Source organism: Pleurodeles waltl, chromosome 2_2 (assembly GCF_031143425.1).
Source record: "Pleurodeles waltl isolate 20211129_DDA chromosome 2_2, aPleWal1.hap1.20221129, whole genome shotgun sequence".
Classification (NCBI taxonomy): Eukaryota; Metazoa; Chordata; class Amphibia; order Caudata; family Salamandridae; genus Pleurodeles; species Pleurodeles waltl.
The window spans coordinates 392,343,615-392,365,573 of NC_090439.1; the positions used below are offsets into that span (position 1 = coordinate 392,343,615).

The following is a 21,959-nucleotide window of genomic DNA, read 5'->3' on the forward strand; positions in this document are numbered from 1 at the left end:
CAGTATAAGCGTACACGAATACAAATTGCATCTTTAATTTGTAATAGTTTTAAATAAAATTAAATGTAATTATCAAAAGTAAACTAAATTCAAGCAATTCAATTTAAAGTACTGTATAAAGTATAAAGAAATAAAAAACGGAATTATTTAATAATTATAAATAAGGTCGAAATTGGATTACTGGGTGGACTGGGGTATGAGCCACGGTTAAGCAGCAACCACAACTAGTCAGGGTAAGGTCCAGGAAAACCTTAAATTAACTTGTGCTCACCCTCTGGTAGCTTGGCTCCGAGCAGTCCGGGTTAACTTAGAGTCAGTGTCTAAAGCATTAGTACAACACTTCAAGCAGTAAAACCGTGAAAACACCACACAAAGAGATTCCACACCAGGTTAGAAAAATAGATCAAGATCTAATACACAAGACCAAAACGTAAAAAAATCCAATTAGTAGAACAGGAGATATTGAATTTCAAAGTTTTAAGTAAAAATAGCTCCAGGAAGCTCAAAGCGCTGTTGAGGGATAGCTGTTTGTGCCGGACCAGGACAGAGTCAAAAGTTCAGGCTGACCGTGATGGAGTCTGGCCGGATACAGGGACCTGCTAAACAATGTGCTTTAAATACTGGTTGTGGAGTGTTGCATAGATCTGCGTCAAAGATGCGTTGGGTAGTTGAGGAGATACGTCCGTTCCAAGACTGGTGAGGTAGTCGTGCAAGGTCCTGTTGCGTCAATGACGAGGATCTTGTCAACGGGACTTGCAATGCGAAGGCCAGTGTCGAGAATGTGTTGCAGGGTTGAGACGTCGGTTCCAATTAGGTGGTGAAGCTGCATTGTGGAGTTTCGGCATCATTGAGGCTGCTGTTGACAGGCAATGTGAGGAGCTTTTGGTGGGAAAAGCATTGGTAGTGGCAGTTCTGAAGGCAATGCCTCAAACTCAAGATGCTTGATGCTTCGGCGATGCATTTCTTGTGCGACAGGTACTATCCACTGCTTGAGGATGCGCCCCTCAGCCGAGGAGGTGCATTGGTTCTGCTCAGGGATATGTCACTCAGCAAAGAGGATGCATCAGTTACAGTGGGAAGCACCTTAGGCCCGCTTCTAAGGGCCAATGACTGGGGTGGCACCACTTTTCAGGGTAGACTCACAGCTGGTAGATTCTAGGTGCAGAAGCAGAGTTGTTGGAACCCTTTTATGTCCCTGAGACTACAGCTCAGTAGACCAGCCAAGTAGCCCCTTGGATCATTCTGGGTTGTGGGTTTCAAGCAATGCAGGTCCAGTCCTTCTCACCTAGGCAGAGGGCAGCAGGTCAGTACAGCAAAGCAGTCCTCCTTCCTAGGAGAGTATTCACAGGTCCAGAAATGTACTGTAGTAGTAGTAGTAGTAGTAGTAGTGGTGGTGGTGGTGGTGGTGTATGAGGCCCAGTTCTTATATCCAGTGGTGCCTTGAAGTTGGGGAGACTTCAAAGACAGGCCCTTGAAGTGCACGAAAGTTCTGCCCTTCCTGTCCTGGCTCCATTCTGACTACAGGGGCGGAGGGGGTAATGCAGCCCTTCGTTTGTGGACAGGACACTGCCTATTCAGGTGTGAGGCTTAGTCCATCTTCTCCTCCCATTCTGCTAGGATGGCCTATCAGGTCACACCTAAGCTCCCACTGTGTGTGGCTGTCTAGGGGGAATACTAAGGTCAGCTGTCATCCACCCCAGGCATGCAATCAGACAGGCAGCAGTCACAAAATGGGTAAAGTAAGAAAATGCCAAGTTTCTAAAAGTGTAAACCTCAACAAGGGCCACCCTAGTAACGAGAAACAGGCTATACAATATATGCAACAAAAAAAATTGGTTCTTGTCCAACGATATATGTTTATTCTACAAATTCAGTTAGATATCTAATAACATCTACGATGACCGAAGGGAGTTCCATTATTTTTTTTAGAAAAACACAAGTTTTCAGAAATTACAAAATTATTTATATTTGTATTTAAATTACATCAAAAACTCTTAAGTGTAATGATTTTCAAACATTTAGAATGGTGTCCAATACAAGGAACCCAAAACCAAAACCATATTGCAAAATAATCAACTTTGTTCACTACAGTCACATTAAAAGGTTTGCAATACCCTCGACATTAAGTGACCTAAAACCATAAATTGTTTATTTTAATAACCCAATTCCTATCAAAGGGTTATATTGGTAGGTTCATCAATGAAAGTCGACGACGTTTTGATCTAACAGATAAGGGGTCTCATCACAACCAAAAGACAAAAGGACACCTATAATAGAGAGAAACAAGTTTAATGACAATAGGAGAATCATTTTCTAAATTCTGAAAACGTATGTTTTTCTAAATATAATGGAGCTCCCTTCTGTCATCTTAGAAATTATTAGATAGCTTATTTAAAAAATTGGGTATACATATTTCATTGGACAAGAACCAATGTTTTTGACATAAGCTTTCTGAAAGTGCCATTTTCAGAATTGCGTTTTAAGATCCCACTTCACTAAAAGGTAGGATTTTAAATTGTGATTCCAGAGACACCAACGTGAAAATATTATCTCTTCCCATTTGGAAATTAAGCTTATAAATTGTAATACGGCAACACCAGTGTTATCCTGTAAGAGATCGGCTTTGCAGTAGTAAAAAATGAATTTAGGAGTTTTTCACTACCAGAACACGTAAATATTAAAAGTACATGTCCTGCCTTTTAAATACATTGCTCCCTGCCATCTGGGCTATCCAGTGCCTACCCTAGGTTTGACTTGTATGTCTTACAAATGAAGGTTGAGGTCTAGCAAAAGAGTTATTTTGCCAGGTTGACATGGCAGTGCACATACTGGTTTCTACAGTGGCAGGCCTGAGCCAAGGGTAGAGGGCTACTTAAGTGGGTTGAACAATCAGTGCTGCAGGCCCACTAATAATATTTAATTTACAGGCCATCAGCACATGTAGCACACTTTACTAGGGACTTATTCAACGTAATTATATGCCATTTGAGGATAAGCCAAGACTATCTTTAGAGGTGAGAGAACAAACATGTTGTGTACTTTACCATTGCTAACCATTGCTAGAGTCCTAATACCAGCTTGAGCGAGGTCAGAAACGTGGAGTAGGCATGCAACAAGTTGGGGGGGGGGAAGACCACCCTAAGCCTGCCAGGTCTACCACATGTAATGTATTTAAATATTTTTATATAATTTAATAAATGTGTGTGTGTTTTTTAATTGTTTAGGGGCTATAAGTCTTTTTTAGGAGTTGAGGGATGGGGGTAGTGTTTAGTGGTAGTAATGAGGGTTTAGAGTTCAGGGAATTTTAGGATTCAAGGATGGGTTGTTTAAAATTACATTGACATAACTTAGTTAAACTAAAAGCAATAGTTACAAAAATTGAATTTTTTAGAATTAAAATACACGTGTGCCTGTGTGTGTGTGTGTGTGTGTATGTATGGGTGTGTATATATATATGTATATATATATATATATATATATTTATATTTTATATCCAACAAAGAAGTGACTCAAACAGATGATCTCATTAAAGAACAAAAATTTATATTTATATTTTATATATGTATATGTGTGTGTGTGTATCGTTTAGAAGTGATACCACCTTACCTGTAAAGTGAAGGTACTTCCAATGTACATTCTATGATGTAATGACTCCCTTTATTACTCTTGGCAAAAGTACATTATTAGTAAAACATAAATTACTCAAACTACACCACTCTGATGTGCAGGGGAAACCACTCGAGCACAGTGGCTAATTTTATGTTTTGCCTTTTGGGTGCAGGTTTCCTGAGTCAGCTAGTGGAGGCTGCTGATTACTGTCCACATTTCTCAGTCACTTTAAGAGCTGCCCAGCCATAGCACCTCAGACCTTGTCTGCTTCCCAGTATTGGGACTGAATGTGTTGTAATCTTGCTTTGCTTCTACTGGACTAAATAGACTCGTGCACCTGGAAGCAGTCATTTTTAGGTGAAAAGTTGAGGACTGGAGGCAGTGTCCGTTATGATATTAGGTGATGTTGTCAACTTATTTGCTGATGACCCAGTGCTGCAACCTCATCAATTGTTGCCTACCAGAACCTGGACGTTTGCTGGCTGGTGATCATTAACACTTAGTTGAAGCAAGAGTGATTTTCAAAAAGCACAAGAATGATCAGGTAAATCCCCCTGCTAAATAGACAATCAAACCTAAATTATGTTTCCAGTCTTAGACTCTCTTTTTCTGGGCAGAGCCATTCAAAGTATATTGCCACTCAACTTAGCAAACAGGCTTAAACTGGACTCTGTTAGGCTCTAGCACCAAAACTGCTGTACTAATAGCTACTGATGCCATACTATGCCTACTTTGTGCAACTGAATCCTGCATTGTAGTCCTATATATTCACTAAGCAGCTTTCAGTACTGTGGGATGTGAGATTTATCAACGCCCCTAAATTACATAAGGGCATCTAAGGTCAAATCCTCAAAGCTTTACCTCTCTTCTACAGGAACAATCGCAGATATAAATATTGAGAGTTCCGCTTGACAGCTAGTTCCATAATACTTCAGAGTCCCTCAAAGCTCAGATCTACCCCCCCCTCAGACCCCACTTTCAGTATTCATATACCTTCATGAGCATGGCCAAGCAACAGTATGTAAAAGAGACCCCTCTGTATCACTAAATAGCTAACTAGCTAGGCATCACTCACCCTGCACACTGGTTGGTGTTTATTAAGTTTCTGTATCCCATTTGGGTCTACATATTAAATCATTGTCAAAGGAGTACAGCACCAACTACATATCCTGTTAAGGGTTTTAAAAAAGTATTCCTTTGTAGGACTTAAATGCTGTGGTACAGGGCTTGATTCTCTTGAGGTTGTGCTTTGGGAATACTAGTCAAGCACACTACCTAAATAGCCTCCAGGATGCAGTGCAACATGCAGCACAAGGATAATGACTGTTTGCCTTCAGATGTTGCCAGAACCTTAAAGATCATTTAGTGCACACAAGACTTATTTCTCATTTGAGATCTGATCAAGAGACACTATGGACTCTACCACTTGTCAGGGGCTACTTTCCATGTGGATCTTGTGGTGTTTGCACATATACAAAGCATTCACACATCTTGAACTAGGGCTCAGTGCTCCATGAGACTTAAAACAGCAAATCAACTGTAAAATAGACAAACACATCTATATGATTGAATGCCCCTGTGGCCTTTGGTATGTAGGGATGATGACCAGGAAGATCAGGGTATGTATGCATCACTGAACATCTGAGTACCATCAGGTATAAACGGAATTCTGCTAAGTTGACAAGACATTATATAGAGACTGGGCACACAGTAGACAAACTTTTTTGGACTGTACTGGATAAACCCACCATACCGGCCACTTGCCTGATCTAGCTGTTGACCTTGTTCCAATACTCTTGTGCCCCTTGGCAGTCTCACAGTATATGATAAAGGGAGCCCAGAGAATGACAACACTGCAGGCATTCAGGGCCCTGGGCACGCCTATGTGTGATAGACATACCGGGGAGTAGTAAATCCAATGATAGTACTTAAACTGAATTAGACGGAAGCACATAGAGGTAGGCAGCATCTTTGAGGACATTTTTGCCTCAACCCACTCCTCATCAAGGGCCCCCATATCCCCCTCCTACCTTGTCCTGGGGGTTCCCAGGGGGTCTGGTGTGTTAGCAACCAGCCATTTATATAAACACAAAATGCCCCCATCTCATCAGTTACTAACTTACATTCCAGCGGGTTAAATTCCAGAAGGACGGGAGGGTATCCACGCTTCCTTTGTACCCTCCAGAGCATGGCACAGCTGAAGATACCCATCAACATGAGAGGGGTGCAACTGGAACTCAGCTGCCAGCTCATGGAATGACCGCATGCACCCCTCCCTCCAAACCTCTCCCAACATGGATACATCAGTAAGGTCCCAAGAACGAACCCCCCCTAAAAGGCTGCTGTCTCCACCTACCGCATCCCATGCCAAAAGGGAGTTGCCCCGTAAGGGTACCATGCCATTTCATGTGGCGAGGAGCAGCGTAACAGCAGCAAATACAGACCTGAGTAACAGGCGACAATGATTGAGGTGAAGTCCTGCTACTCAGCAAAAGAAGTAAACCATACAGGTGCAGTGGTTCCAGCTCCAGCCTGTGAGTGGGCTCCCCTCGATGTGTTCGGAACCGTATTGACATATGATATTGATTAACTAAGAGGCCTAATGCCTAATATTATAATCAGATATCCATCCACCCTAACCCCACCTCAAACGAAGAGAACCAGCCCTTCTCAAAAGACACTGGGCTTTTTCCACACCCACAGGAAGCTGGCGATATGTGCTTGAAGATAAGTAAAGAAAGTAGGTGGTAGTCGGTGGAGGGAATGATGTAAAACATATAAAAAAACAAGGGAGGGACACCATTTTAAAAAGCACCCCATGGCCTGCTAATGAGAGCAGCAGCTTAGACCATTCCTCCGTGCCCCTCCGTTCCATGGCCAGCTGTTAGGTGACATTAGGTTACCAGTATTGCAGTCTGGAAAAGGCCTCCATCATGCCTAAATAGTAGAAACTGTCATTAGCCAACCTAAAACAAAGATCCACCCAGCCACGGTCCATCACCATTACCAGGGCGAATAACAGTAAAGAAAGGGGGCAATGCTGCTTATTGCTCTTTTCATTTGGAACTTCTGAGAGGGGGATTCATTAATGCGGATCTGGGCCCACAGATTAGTATACAGTAGCCTATGGCAAAGCACATTTTTCAGATGGTGCTAAGGGTGTTAAGGCCAGTGCATCATATCCAATGCCCATTCTGCAGAAACCAAGCGTTGTACATCATCTTATACTCTGCTCCACACACCCATACATCTTACACGCATAGAGACAATTTAAAACATCCAATGAGCTCCTAATAATTTTTGGGTTTGTAGCCCACACATATGTTGCGGTATGAGGAAGAAACCTATGATGTAGCCTTCCACTGGTTGGTGGGTGAGAATTTTCATCTTAAAAAAATATTTTTTCCCCACTTATTTTTGTTGATTGCTGTTGGAGCTGGCCCTTTTTGCAGGGTTATTACCAAACTTTTTTCCTTCTGCCTCTTATTTTCTGACATGTTTTATGTTGGCTTTAGGACTATGGGCACTTTACCACTGCTGACCAGTGCTAAAGTGCAAGTGCTCTTTGTCTTAATTGTATTGGTGATTAGTTTATCTGTGAATGGCATATTTGATCTACTAGTAAGTCCCTAGTAAAGTGCACTGTGTGTGTCCAGTGCCTGTAAATCAAATGCTACTAGTGGACCTGCATCACTGATTGTGTCACCCCATGAGTAGCCCTATAAACATGTTTCAGACCTGTCACTGCAGTGTCTGGTGGGCAGTTTTAAAATGCCATTTTGACCTTGCAAGTGTACCCACTAGCCAGGCCCAAACCTTCCATCGTAATACATGTAAGTCACCCCTAAGGTTAGCCCCATGGGCAGGGTGCAGTGTATTTAAAAGGTTTGACATGTATTGATGTGTTTTAAATGTCCTAATAGTGTGAAGTACTGCTACATTTGGCTCTCACTATTGCAAGACCTATCGCTCCCATAGGGTAACATAGGGTATTGCCTTGAAATACCCTTTAAGTGTAATTTCCCATTGAGAGCAGGTAGAGGTAGAGGTAGAGGTATGGAGTTTGGGGTCTCTGAACACGTATTAAAAAAAAATACAACTTATGGTGAAGTTGGTTTTTGAATTGTAGGTTTGAAAATGCCACTTTTAGAAAGTGGGAATTTTCTTGTTTAACCATTCTGGGCCTCTGCCTGCCTGTGGAATACACGTCTGGGTCAGGATACAGTTGGGCAGTTTGTGAATTCACTCTAGACAGTCACACAAAGGGAGCTGAGGTGTGCCCGGCATTTCCTAATGGGTCTTCCTGAGTTACAGTGGTGGGAGGACCTGACACTTGCACTGGAGTGGGGCTGTGCCTGTCCTTACACACAGCAGTCTCCAACTCCCTGGAGTGTCTCTGGGGCCAGGGCAGGAAAAGGCAAGGCCTTGTGCACTCCAAAGACGTCTCTTTGAAGTCTGTCTACTTCAAAGATATAAATGGGAATATGTACTGGACCTCTGACACCACTTAGTTAAAACACTTCTAGACTGAGGACATTCTGCTAGGAAGAAGAGCTGGATGCCGCAGGAGAGACTGCCAATGTCCCTGTTGCTTTATTGTGCTGGCCTGCTGCTTCTGTCCTGGGAGTGAAAGGACTGGACTTTATTTTCTACATCCTGCTTTCCAAGGTTCTTCAAGGGCTTGAACTGAGTTTGCCTCCTGTTAAGAAGTCTCAGGGACATCAAAGACTTCACTTCCCAATGCCTTGGCTCTCTTGCTGAGAGTCCTGACTTTACATGGGGTGCCAAACCCAGTTCATGCGCCCTCGGAAGTGAGCTCTGGTGCAGGCAAGAAGAAGCTAAGAACATTGACTCCAGAGTGACTTCAGAACCTGCACCACTCTGATTCCGCCCGCTGCCTGCACTGGAGCTGTGGGCCCTGCTGAGTGCAACGACCACGACCTGCAACACAGGCCTGACGCTGCCGCAGCACCTCTGAACTCCTACCACAGCGTGAGTCCCGAGTACCATACCACTGACATCCTTGACATCCTGTGGCCCCATAGAGTAATTGCAACAACACAAAGCTGACGCCTCACATCTTGACCTACTGGAGTCATCAACCCCACCTTGTCATAAGGAACCAATGCCGCATCACCTCCCCTGCAACTGTAAAAAAATAAAAAAAAAAAAACACCTCACCTTCCCAGCCTAGCAGTAAGATGCCTCACCTCCCGGGTAGTGGTAAGGAACCAATGTTGCACCACCTCCAGCGATGCCTCACCAATGCCATGCAAAATCTTTGTTTAATCTTTGTTTAATCATTGTTATTCAAAGTACTGTACCGGGGTCCGTGCGACTACGTGACTGGCCCACCCTCCCTCTCGAGTGGTGTGGGACTGTTGGGAACGACTCAGTCAAGAGGCCGTGATAGCTCCAGTTGGAACTATTATGTTTTGAAGCGCTTTACTAAGATTTAATCTTTGAGAATTCATATCTTTACGTGTGTATGTTGGATTTTTGTTGTTTTTAGTCTTGTTTTACTCAGATAAATATTTGCTATTTTTCTAAACTGGTGTGGAGTACTTTTGTGTTGTTTTCACTGTGACTGTGTGTGTGTGTATATATATATATATATATATATATATATATATATATATATATATATACATACACACAAATACTTTGCACATTGCCTCCGAGATTGGCTGACTGCTTGAGCCAAGCCACCAAGGAGGTGCGCAGGGATTATTTTAGCTGTGTGACTCCCTTACCCTGACTAGAAAGAGGGACCCAACTTGGAAAGAGTGCAAACTACTGCCAGCTAGAGGCACCATTTCTAACAATTCCCAAAAAACCTTTTCTGGACCCGGGTATCTCATTGTGCATGTTAGTTAATGTATGTTCTTCATCTTCTAGCTTGCTTGTCTAAAGCCTCTGATGGTTCATCCTGAGCCAGTATGGCAAGCTGTTTTTGTGGTCTCCAGTAATGATTATTTGCCTTTGTCACTACAGGTTCTAGAGCGTACATCCAGTTCGTAAGCCACATGGTCCTCAGTCTTTGATTTCGCAAGTGGCTCGCTCTAATCCTGCTTACACCTAGAATGATTTAGTTCCATTAACTTTTGCACTTTGATTAAAAAGTGTAGACATTTTTCCAAGATAAATGTATAATCTCCCAACTGCAGATGAATAGGGTCTGTTTGCGAGTGAGTATGTTTATACTGTCATTTTCTGAAAACTTTATAATCTGCTTTGCCTCTTAGGAAAAGTAGGTTGTGATCAGTTCTAAGATTCTATTGTAAGTGGGTACTGTGTTGTGGAAGAAACCCACATCTTTGCTTGACAGGTGTTCAAAAACAAATATTAGACTCTCTAAGAGGAGTCCTCTTTTGTCCTTTGGCCATTTTGTGGTGTGAAGATATTAGCACTTCTTCGTCCCTTCTTCGATTTGCTCACAGACACCATGGTTATGTTTTGCCACAGTGATTCAGAAAAGAGATAAATCCATTTGATCGCTGAGAACTTGGCACTTAGTGGACAGGCATTTGGAAGCCACTTGTTAGGCACAGAAGTTACCTGGGACTGTTGTGAAGCAGCCTCGCACCATACAAATGTACAATCTCTGTGCTTGCCGTTTCAAAGAAGTAATTCAATTTTGTTATGTGGTTGATTTAGCCATGGAAACATTTCCTGTTTTAGTTGTTGCAGCAAAAGCATTTAGCAAAATCGGCAAGTTACGTTTTTTTTTAACTGGTAGAGTGTGGATTGAAACTTTTCAAAATCTTGTTTTTATAACCAAACCCTCACTGCTTATTGCAATTATCACTGTTTTCTTAGGCTAGTGAGATTCTTCCTGACAGCTTAAAGAGCGCCTTGTTTATTCTCTCCATGGACATGCCCTTCTGTTTGACTTATCCCAACGTCCATGAATCTACTACAGCCTACCTGGAGCAGCTAAATCCTGAAAATTACAGCATTTATAAACAAGCTGCTATCACTGTTCATTCCATTGAGTGTACCTGCACCTTTATGACCAATGTGAAGAAACAGGTAAGAGCCTCTATTTTTGACTAATTATTTACATGTGTGACCTTAGTTGACCATTTCATGTTTAGAATTGTACCCATGAGAAACATTGTATTATTTATCCACACTTGCTGATATTTGGCTTCATCACTACATTTAAAAAATAATGATAATGTAATTGAGTAGAATTGTTTCAATAATCAAATCCTGCCTGTAGATTACACAGAAGATCATTTTAGCCACATTACATCTGTACATACATTAGTATGAATGAGTTTGTACAGTTAAGAACTTGTGGTCCTTACTACACAAACTTTGGCACGTGATTAAGCTAAGAAGTACCCTTAACCTGGCTCCTTTACTCACATTTAGGTTTGGTTGCCTCTTCTGGACAATATAGGCTATGCTTTTCATAAATATTGAAACTCATTGACAATATACTGTACTCTCTGGGCAATATGTTTGCAGTAGTTTCATGTCTTTAAAGGAATGTTGGCTGTGTAGAAGTTGAAGCTCCTCATCTGGCCATCTAAGGTCCAGCACTGGTTGCTTTTGGTGCTTGCAACCCTCTTGACATACACCTTGTGTTCCACAATTGGACCAATCATAGATTCACATGTTCTAAATTCTTCTCGGTCTGCTCCCTATGGCCCTGTAGCTCACAGAGAAGGCCAGCCAGCTAGCCCTTGGTGTCATTCTGGTAGTCCTGAGTTCAAGCATCAGGTCCAGGCTTCCTTCCAGCAGCAGAGCACCCCTTCTTCTGAGTCTTCCACTTTCCAGAAGTGATCCGAAGAGTGGCTCAGAAGGTCCAATATTTATGCCTGGTGCCTGCCTCAGATATTGGGGGGGGGGCTCCCTATATTACCCCCACATCTGTTTCTGGAAAGTTCTTTCTTTGCCCTGACAAGACTCCATGTAGTTTATGGTGACAACAGACTGGTGTCATGGTTTTTGTGTGTGTGTTGGAAGAAGCCCTTGAAATGTAAGTAGGGCAGGGAACAGCTCCTTTCTATCTGTGCCTGCAGGATGGGCCATCCAGCCACACCAAGATTCCCTTTGTATCACTGTCTGGGAGAAATACACAAAGGCCAAACGCTAAGCTAATCCCAGTCATGTGACCCAGGATATTGGCAGAATGCACAAATGGAGAAGGAAATCACAACTTTCTCCAAGTGGCATGTTAAGAACTGTGTCTTAAAATGGGCCTTTACCATTAGAGAGGATTTTAAATTGCAATTCATTTGAGTGTGACAAACATTTTCCTATCTGCTCCCAATCAAAGTTTCCACTTAAAAATGTAGTAAGGTAACCCAATGTTATCCTATGGGAGAGATAGTCCTTGCAATAGTGAAAAAGGACTTTAGGAGTTTTTCACTACCAGGACATGTAAACTTAAACCCCCATGTCCTGCTTTTTAAATACAACGCACCCTGCCCTATAGGCCTTTACGCCCTACTTGGGGAATGACTTTATGTATTACAAAGGAAGGTTTAAGCCTGGCAAAAGGTTTATTTTTTCCTGGCCAAAATGGCAGTTTAAAAGTGCACTGCAGGCTGCAGTGACAGGCCTGAGGCATTTGCCATTGAAAATCATAAAAGCTTATCACCTAGAGAGCTTGTCCAGGGTACATCATCCCTTTACTATCTCAAGACAGATACCTTACCAGCAAAAATGCCATCCCACGTCAGTGATTCTGCATTTTTGTGGCCTTTGAAGCTGTACTGCTGGCCAAAAGACTGTGTACTGAACCCTTCCTAGTCTAGATTTTAACCATATCTAAATGCCAATCCAACAGGCTAGCTGCTGAGACAGTACCATAGGAATTGCAGATAAAAATGCATCTAGTAGCCTAATGATTTGCAGAAGTATCACTAGGGTCCCCAGCTAAACAAAAGGCAATTCCTGGGAAAACAAAACTTGCACTTCTCAGTCACCTGAAGATATTCTGTGATCTATGAAGGAGGTATTTAATCTCTCAAAGACTGTAGACCTATTCCATCAAAATGTTTCATAGGCAGGGCAATATGTGCCCTTCCTATTGAGTTTGAAATGTACCATGTGACCTTGACGCATGAGGAAAGACTGGAATTGTTGAATGTTTTTATTTTTTTCTTTGTTATGAGACATACAGGTCTTGGTATATCTCATGACTGACTGATATTAAAGGGTATATTTTAAGGCACAATTAACTTTCTAGGTATGCATACCCTCCACTGTTCATAGTTGGATATACTTGTTTAACAGGAACAGTTCAGTTGTGAGACTTGGCCCCTTGGAAGTCAAAAGAAACAAGTATCGGGGGTTCCTACATATCCAGCATTTCATCACAACTCCTATTGTTCCGGTTTCTAACTTGAAAAACAAAAGTCCCTGGTTTAGAAGTAGGATGAGGTGCATTAGAGATTAAATGAGCTGCAACCGAGTGGACTGAAGGAAGTGTCTGAGAGGTGCTCGGCGCTATTCAAAGGAAAAGTAAATAGGAAAAGAGAAGGAAATGAAAGGGGGACCTGTAAAATGAGAAAATGGAAACAAAAATTTGCACTTAAGACACACTCCTGTTCATGTGGATGTGCAATAAAGCCAATGACTGGAGTATGCTCACCTGTTGCCCCACGTACAGGCTTCTACTCCCATGATTTGTGAGTGGGGATAGCCAACACCAAAACTTTTTCCTGTAGTATTCTAGGACATTCTGTGTAACACAATACCTTTCGGCAGTCTTTAACACAAGGAATTAATAATCAAGCCATAAAGGCCTACTGGAAAACATGCACTTTTCACTACACATAAGTTACTGTTACTGTCTTTGTTGTATCTTTTCAAAATAAACAGATCAGATCTATGGAATCTGACATAATTATTCCCTGTTAACCAATGAAGCCTTTAGCGTTGATCAGTGGCTTGCCGCTCCATTTTGTGTTGAGCATAAGGTTTCTCACACTACTTAAGGCATACAGTCATAAAACTACAAATACCTATTTTTTTTTACAAATGGCAAAATAATAAGGGCCCAATAAGGTTTCTTATACTTAACTTGTTCTGCTCTCTGACCTTTTCAGGCAGGTAACCAACACCAGAACCCCTTCTCTCAATGGTAATATGTGAGATTCCGTTTAACCAAATACCTGTCTAAAGATTTACATAATAATCCACCCTTAAAGGTCTTTTGACTTACGATATTGTTTTCACAATAAATGAGTTCTACTGCCTTTGTCATGCCTTTTCATAATAAACCAGTCATACCTAAGACATCCATCATAACTTTTCCCAATTTACCAGACAGGCTTATAGCCTTTATTGTTGGCTTTTTTACCATAGTCAGCTCTGGCCTACTGGATTGAACATAAGTTTTCCCGAAATGCAAAACAAGCACTCTTTCTCAGTGTAAGCACAAACCTTCTGCCCAGTCCAAAGCTTGTGGTGATGAACATTATCAGTATGTAGGTAGAGCCTCAGCCTTTCTCTCCACACTGCTTTGTAAAGCTTTTTCTGGTGATCACATAAGGTCAGTAGACAGCTGTGCTGTTAAGCCAGACTAAAAAAACTGTTGAAAGTGTGACCTGACAGCATAAAAAAGAGCCCTTGTTCATACAGCCGTCTGTTATGTGGTTCCTACTTTGGTAATAGGACATCATGTTTAGGATGGCAGCACTGTCGAGTGTGGGAGACTGAGTGCAAACCACAGCATTAGTAGCTGTCGGCCTAACTCCTGGCAACCTCACTCCTGGCAACCTCATAGTCCCTCACCCAAGCCTGTTAGGATGAGAGGTGATTATGGCAACCTGAGCATGATGCTTCGACCCCTCAGGGAAGTCGTAGAAACAGATTTTACACCTACCGCTCAGGTACTCATGCATGCCCAGGCAAGTCACAGGATGCAAAATAGGTTTTCAATACATTTATTGAATCAATCACAGTCTGGTGTAATAAGCATTTTCTGCAATAATTAGACAGATGAAATAAAGCAAGGTGATCATCATCGGGCTGCAGAAGATAAATGGCCCCATCATGTTGTGTATGATTCTAGATGTTGTAGAGATTCCTAGCTAACCCTATGTCTACGTCTGAGAGCATAGTGGTTGTAACCCTCAGCCTGACCCAGTCTAAGGGATTAGCCAAAGCCCCATACCTGGGCAGAATATCAGGAATTGGCCTGTCACGTAGATGGCAATCCTCTTGGGAGACTGAAAGTTCAGCACTGATAAAACTGCCTGTAGTGCAGTACGCATCCCAGGATGATCTGGACCGGAATGCCCTCTGCTCATCTTGGAGCAGTGTGTAGTTTATTGGGTCTACATTGGGACCACAGTTCTGATGTAGTTTTGTGTCTCAGAGATAGAAGCTGGCCACACAAATTAGCATATCATGTATTGTCTGTAACAGCCTTGGGCAAAGAGAACAGATTATGTGTAATGCAAAGGCTGATTAAATGAACAGCGTCGTCCTTACCTTCCTAGAATGAAACAGCTGATAACATTTGTAAAAGCCATTGCAAAAAACAGTCTTGCTAATCCTGAATAAAAAAAGTGTGTAAAATGTGAATAAGGCACTAACCGTAAAACTAAGCTAAAACAGGGGTGCCCAACTCTGGTACCAAAGAGGACCTCATTACACCTGCACAACACACAGAAAAATTGATTAAGAAAAACAGGTATTGCAGTGCATTATTGAATTACTCTGCCTTAAGAGCAGTAAGGAGCTCTCCTTAAGCAACGTGACGGCTCAGGCAAATATGATATTTTGCAATCATTGGCATGAATGTTGTGCTGCAAAAGGTGTATTAGAATATGTTGAAAAAATTGTCCCACAAGCCTGTCTTTGTCCGGTGCCCAGTTTTAGTTTTTTGGCCTTGATCTTCTTTTGCAGCCCAAGACATAAAAAGCCTGAAGTCCTCTTGTGCTGACTCTTATCAGCCATTTGTTAATACTTAAAGTGACAACATTGTAGTGTAGCTGAATCAGTCTTTGCTTGAGGCACATTGTAAGCCAGATCCCGTCTCCTCCTGTGCTTGGGCTGTATGGTGCCTCTCACAACATTCATCTGTTTGTCAGTCAGTCAGTAATTGAAGGCTCTTCTCAGCACAATGACCTGTTCTGTTTGTAAACATTCTCTGCATAAAGACTCACAGGAACAGATTGACTGCACAGCACAAGGCATTGAGCATACTAAGGAATACATTTATTATGAGCATCAAGAAGCTGAGCGCCTTTTCAAATACTTTAGTGCTACTACAAGCTGCTGAATTATCCTATGTAATATTTGTCTGTACTTCAATAGTCAGCACATTATAAGGCTGCGCATGAGAAGAGAGTTGTTCAATGACTCTTAAGGGTAGAATTGTCCAGAACATAGGCGATGTTCTTTTATTTTCACTGTGAATTCAACACCTGTTTTTTTAAAATATTTTCTAGGGAGAGAAGAATCTTCCAGAATTGTTAGAATTAGCGGAGCAAGCTCTGAACAGCCTTTCGTACCATCAACACTATCCCTTGATTCACGAATTCATCCACGTTTGCTCCGACATGTAAATAACTTTTTCTTTCTTTCAATTTGAATGTTTTGTGATTATGTTTATTGAACACACGTGCATACATTTAGATGCAGTCATGCATGCCCACATGAAATGCACTAGGTAATTCTTTCCTATGTTATAAGTTTAACAAGTTACTCATTCCGCTAAGTTAATTCGTGCACATAATATGTGAGGTGCATTTCAAGATAAACATCAACATCACTGAATCATCAGTATTATTCCTAAAGGAATTTGCCTTTGGGTCAGTGGAATCTATGAACACATGTTAATACTATGATAAAGAAATATACATACAAAATGGTGAATGTATTTATGTCTACGCTCCCTCTTGGTGCAGTCAGTGAGGCTCTTGACCTCACCTGCCCCATCCATGATGAGATTAGAAAGGCTGAGGTGATAGGCTGGTTAAATTGTGCTCACGGTCACTACAGGGCGGAATCAAATTGTGGTCCCAGTCACTATAAGGCGGAATCCTAATGCACCCGAAGTTGCATGTGTTGGAGGCAAAGCCAGTAGGTCGATTCTAGGTTGATGGTTATTATTTTTTTTTTTTACTACAAACCTAGGTTACAAAATTATTAATTAAAAAGAAAAAGAAAACCTGCCACTATCTAAACGTATTGTCGATGCTTTCAATAAACATACAGGGAGTGCAGAATTATTAGGCAAATGAGTATTTTGACCACATCATCCTCTTTATGCATGTTGTCTTACTCCAAGCTGTATAGGCTCGAAAGCCTACTACCAATTAAGCATATTAGGTGATGTGCATCTCTGTAATGAGAAGGGGTGTGGTCTAATGACATCAACACCCTATATCAGGTGTGCATAATTATTAGGCAACTTCCTTTCCTTTGGCAAAATGGGTCAAAAGAAGGACTTGACAGGCTCAGAAAAGTCAAAAATAGTGAGATATCTTGCAGAGGGATGCAGCACTCTTAAAATTGCAAAGCTTCTGAAGCGTGATCATCGAACAATCAAGCGTTTCATTCAAAATAGTCAACAGGGTCGCAAGAAGCGTGTGGAAAAACCAAGGCGCAAAATAACTGCCCATGAACTGAGAAAAGTCAAGCGTGCAGCTGCCACGATGCCACTTGCCACCAGTTTGGCCATATTTCAGAGCTGCAACATCACTGGAGTGCCCAAAAGCACAAGGTGTGCAATACTCAGAGACATGGCCAAGGTAAGAAAGGCTGAAAGACGACCACCACTGAACAAGACACACAAGCTGAAACGTCAAGACTAGGCCAAGAAATATCTCAAGACTGATTTTTCTAAGGTTTTATGGACTGATGAAATGAGAGTGAGTCTTGATGGGCCAGATGGATGGGCCCGTGGCTGGATTGGTAAAGGGCAGAGAGCTCCAGTCCGACTCAGACGCCAGCAAGGTGGAGGTGGAGTACTGGTTTGGGCTGGTATCATCAAAGATGAGCTTGTGGGGCCTTTTTGGGTTGAGGATGGAGTCAAGCTCAACTCCCAGTCCTACTGCCAGTTCCTGGAAGACACCTTCTTCAAGCAGTGGTACAGGAAGAAGTCTGCATCCTTCAAGAAAAACATGATTTTCATGCAGGACAATGCTCCATCACACGCGTCCAAGTACTCCACAGCGTGGCTGACAAGAAAGGGTATAAAAGAAGGAAATCTAATGACATGGCCTCCTTGTTCACCTGATCTGAACCCCATTGAGAACCTGTGGTCCATCATCAAATGTGAGATTTACAAGGAGGGAAAACAGTACACCTCTCTGAACAGTGTCTGGGAGGCTGTGGTTGCTGCTGCACGCAATGTTGATGGTGAACAGATCAAAACACTGACAGAATCCATGGATGGCAGGCTTTTGAGTGTCCTTGCAAAGAAAGGTGGCTATATTGGTCACTGATTTGTTTTTGTTTTGATTTTGAATGTCAGAAATGTATATTTGTGAATGTTGAGATGTTATATTGGTTTCACTGGTAATAATAAATAATTGAAATGGGTATATATTTTTTTTTGTTAAGTTGCCTAATAATTATGCACAGTGATAGTCACCTGCACACACAGATATCCCCCTAACATAGCTAAAACTAAAAACAAACTAAAAACTACTTCCAAAAATATTCAGCTTTGATATTAATGAGTTTTTTGGGTTCATTGAGAACATGGTTGTTGTTCAATAATAAAATTAATCCTCAAAAATACAACTTGCCTAATAATTCTGCACTCCATGTAGTTTAAGACTAAATGAGCTATTGTCCGTAACTTTAATGGACTATATGTGCTTCCTAGAAAGGAAGTGTGCTTTGAACATATACAGAATCAATGTTTTTAGCTTTAATAACTATCGAAGGAAAAAGGATTCTTATTGATGTAAAGAAATAATACAATTGGATTTTAATTACTGTAATTTGAAGATCTAGTGTAAACATGCAGGGATGATTAAAGCCCTTAAAAGGCAATGAACGGAAAGAAGAAAAGCATCAGCAGTGTAGATAAAGTATTGACCCAGCAGCCCTGGCTTTCAAGTACATTTCTTTTTAGGCAGTTGTGCACAAGTGATCAGGGAATATGCCATCACGCACAGTGCAAGGAAGGCAATGGCAGAAGTGGGCTGACCAGTGCTTAATTTGAGCTGGTGGTTGCAAGTGGGTCCACCGGCACTAACTTTGCGGGACCAGTACTTATTTTTCCTCAAAAAACTTTGACCTAGAGCAAGAGAGAAAAAAGCACAAAAGAGAGACAGGTGACAGAAGTGAAAGACGGAAAGACATTGACAAAAGGAGAAAGCAGGGATGAAAAATAACATGCATTAGTTTAGCTGAAGAAGCAGGGAGTGTCTGGTATTGGAATAAAACGTCAGGAGGTGGATTCAAGATTACACAGACTTAGTATTCAGCACCCGAACCTTTAATAGCTCCTTCTCAGGCCTCTGGACATGACCTGGGGCCCCCATTTTTATTTTTTTATTTTTTACAAATTAAGCACTGGGCTGACTCATTGTGCAATGGAGCAGTAGGCGAATGGATTAAGAGGGATGGCAAAAGCTGCTCCGTATGTATATATGTGTATATTTTATTTATGTTTTTTTTTATTACACAAGGTGAATGACATAGCAAAAGATTTCTTTAGGCCAGACCTATAAGCCACAGTGTAACGTCAGAGGGCAAATGAGGAAAATGTAGACAAAGGTAATCAGAATTGGCAAAACTAAAAAGTCTCCATTTTATTACTTATTGTTTTTGCTAAACAATTTTGCTGATGTTGTGCAACAGCTGCGAAAAAAAGAAAAAAGGAAGCCATAATGTGGCCCATGTTGATGGCGGTGTCCTTCTCTACACACGCATGCATCACCATTTGTCTTGGTGCCATTTTTACCCCTTTTACTTTACTAACCCTAGATGGTGGGCTCCACTTGGATGGATAACTAACAAATCTTAAATGTTAATTTTGTGATGTCGCTTTTTGGAATGTGGAGTTGGCCAGCAGTAAACGGCCGTTGGGTGGGGAAGCAGCAAAGAAGAGGTTGGGGAGAGCGAGTGGAGAACACAACAGCAAGCGGGCGGGAGGTGAGGGAGGAATAGAGGCTCTTGAGGCTTGTCCCATAATCTGGAAAACAATACTTGTAGTATACTTCAGTTTGACTTTTAATTCCTGCAACCCTCATGTTATGATCCCGAGGTGAAGCAAAGGACTTCATTGAGAAAATCAGCTTGATTTGTCTACGTAAAAAAAATGCCTGGTTGTTCTCCACATATTTGACATGAAGCTTCACTAGAAACTCCACAGATGTCACAGCTCCTTCTTAATTCCTGTCAGTTCTCTCTTCTTGGAAAGTGTGTCAGGAATTATATGTGGGAAGAGGAGTCTGTGCACTTCAAACAAGATTGTTCCCTCCCAAATTGCTCCCTTCAAGACACAAGCACTCCATTACACTGCTTTCAAAACCACCCTGAGAATGCCAACAGACCCATTTCATTCTCCAAAAGAGTGCAGACACTATCTATGAGCCTTTCTCACAACCCCAAGCTACTCCTCTTGTTGCTTTAGCATCTGCAGCAACACTTTCTAAATCTCAGTCCCAAGCTTCTGCACTTGGGTATCCTCAGAATGCCACCTCTTGAATGGGCAGCAGCTCCCCAAAGATGCATAGACATGATGTATAATTGGTGGATGTAAACATTAGCCCTCAGAAGTCCCAGCTTCCTCATCCCCTTCATGACCATTTCCCCTTCTCCTTCCACTTGTTTTCTTTCTTAAAGCAAATGGTTAAAAATATGCTGGACTCTTTGGCAGTGGCTCCATCAAGCCCGGAAACAAGACTCCCTTATTCCCACACTTTCCTGGTCAAATAGAGACAACCCCTGTCTGTGTTTAGAAGCTTCCAGCATTTTTCTGAAACAAAATCTTACTTGGTATTTTACAACTGATGATCTGTGCCTTGAGTGCAAACACTTGGCTATTTTACCTTTTTATAATAATTAACGATTAGAGACTCACTTTGCATATTCTTCACACAAATGTCCACTAATATTGAATTTTAACATCTCTATGCCACCTCGTTTTAGTTGGAAATCTGCACAGGCGACCACATCTCTGCTGGCTGGGAGTCAAAAAGTGTTCCTTCGGTTACTGTCACATTCTGTGTCATCTGTGAAAAGGGAAGTTTATCGGTGCTGTTTGGATACTGTGAAGGTAAGGTTTGCAACATTATATACCTAAATTGCTACTAGGCATGTAGCACCAGAGTGACTGTCACTTTTGTTTTGCTGTCTCCATTCCAAATTGGCAAATAAAACAGGAAACAAAATAGTCTATACCTTTTAAAAGAGTAGTAGATTTGAAACCTTAAGTTGAACAAATCTAGCATAGAACAATGTATTTCTTATCTCCACATATGCCTATTTCATTTTTCTGTCATTCCATTCTCATTTTGGTTTTGTTTTTTAATCATCAGTGTACTATTTTTTTGTCAGTAGCGACTTCACAAAATTATGCACATTTCTTACAACATATTCAGTTGAAATGGCGGTTAATGCTTTCCTTTAGTATGTGTTGATATCTGTTGTGGTACTTAGTAAATAGCATGTCATTCATTCCTTCTCCCTGTTTTCTAACATGACTGTACTGTCTGGATGCTTAATTTCAAGAATTAATACACGTGCATCTCTATTTTCTGAAATGTATTAATTGGATCATTTTCTGCCCTTGGACCGAGTACCCTAACATTAACCAATAACCTTTAATCAAAACCAGTGTAATTTATTTTTCTACATTCAGAACATTATCAAATGATTATGCGGTGCATACCTTCTTTTAATATTCTTCAATAGGGAGTCTTCTGAGATTAATAGAATTTTAAATATAGCTCTCCAGTATTGGATCTTTTATAGTTTCACATGCTTGAATCATTCCCTGTCGTCGAAGTGGGAGTCCCATGGTACCAGTAAATAGCAGTATACAGAAATGTAATGTATAAAACAGTGTTAAAGTGCATTCAGTTCTACCGCTTATTGTCATTTGAAACGATCAAAAGTCCAACCAATCAGGCAACAGCACCCTTAACAACCCTCACTATGGAAGCCCCAGTCTCTCAGATTTTCTGCTGCATGTTGTGTGAAGGGACTGTCCATGAGCTCTGCTCAGGATTTTCTCAATTCCAGCTTTAAAAACGAAAATGTCTGATACTTCCAGGAAGGACTCTTTAGACCTTGCAAATTATGTGGGGGGGGGGGGGGGGAGAGATTACATGTGAATGACCCACATAAGGACCGCCTCTATTGCAGCTGAGAGAGAGGCAAGACTGTTTTTGTGCCTACAAAAAGTCAAGTTACAA

At 41.5% G+C, this 21,959-nt stretch overlaps 1 protein-coding gene across 2 annotated transcripts in view; it reads left to right on the forward strand.

Annotated features, from left to right (window-relative positions):
- The window catches only part of RTTN (rotatin), a 978,768-nt gene that overhangs the window by 221,257 nt on the left and 735,552 nt on the right, over positions 1–21,959 (forward strand). For both annotated transcript variants that reach the window (XM_069219896.1, XM_069219897.1), the window contains exons 12-14: positions 10,429–10,641; positions 16,029–16,141; positions 20,692–20,818. In XM_069219896.1, the coding sequence (XP_069075997.1) occupies positions 10,429–10,641; positions 16,029–16,141; positions 20,692–20,818 (453 nt within the window). The remainder of the gene's footprint in view (positions 1–10,428; positions 10,642–16,028; positions 16,142–20,691; positions 20,819–21,959) is intronic.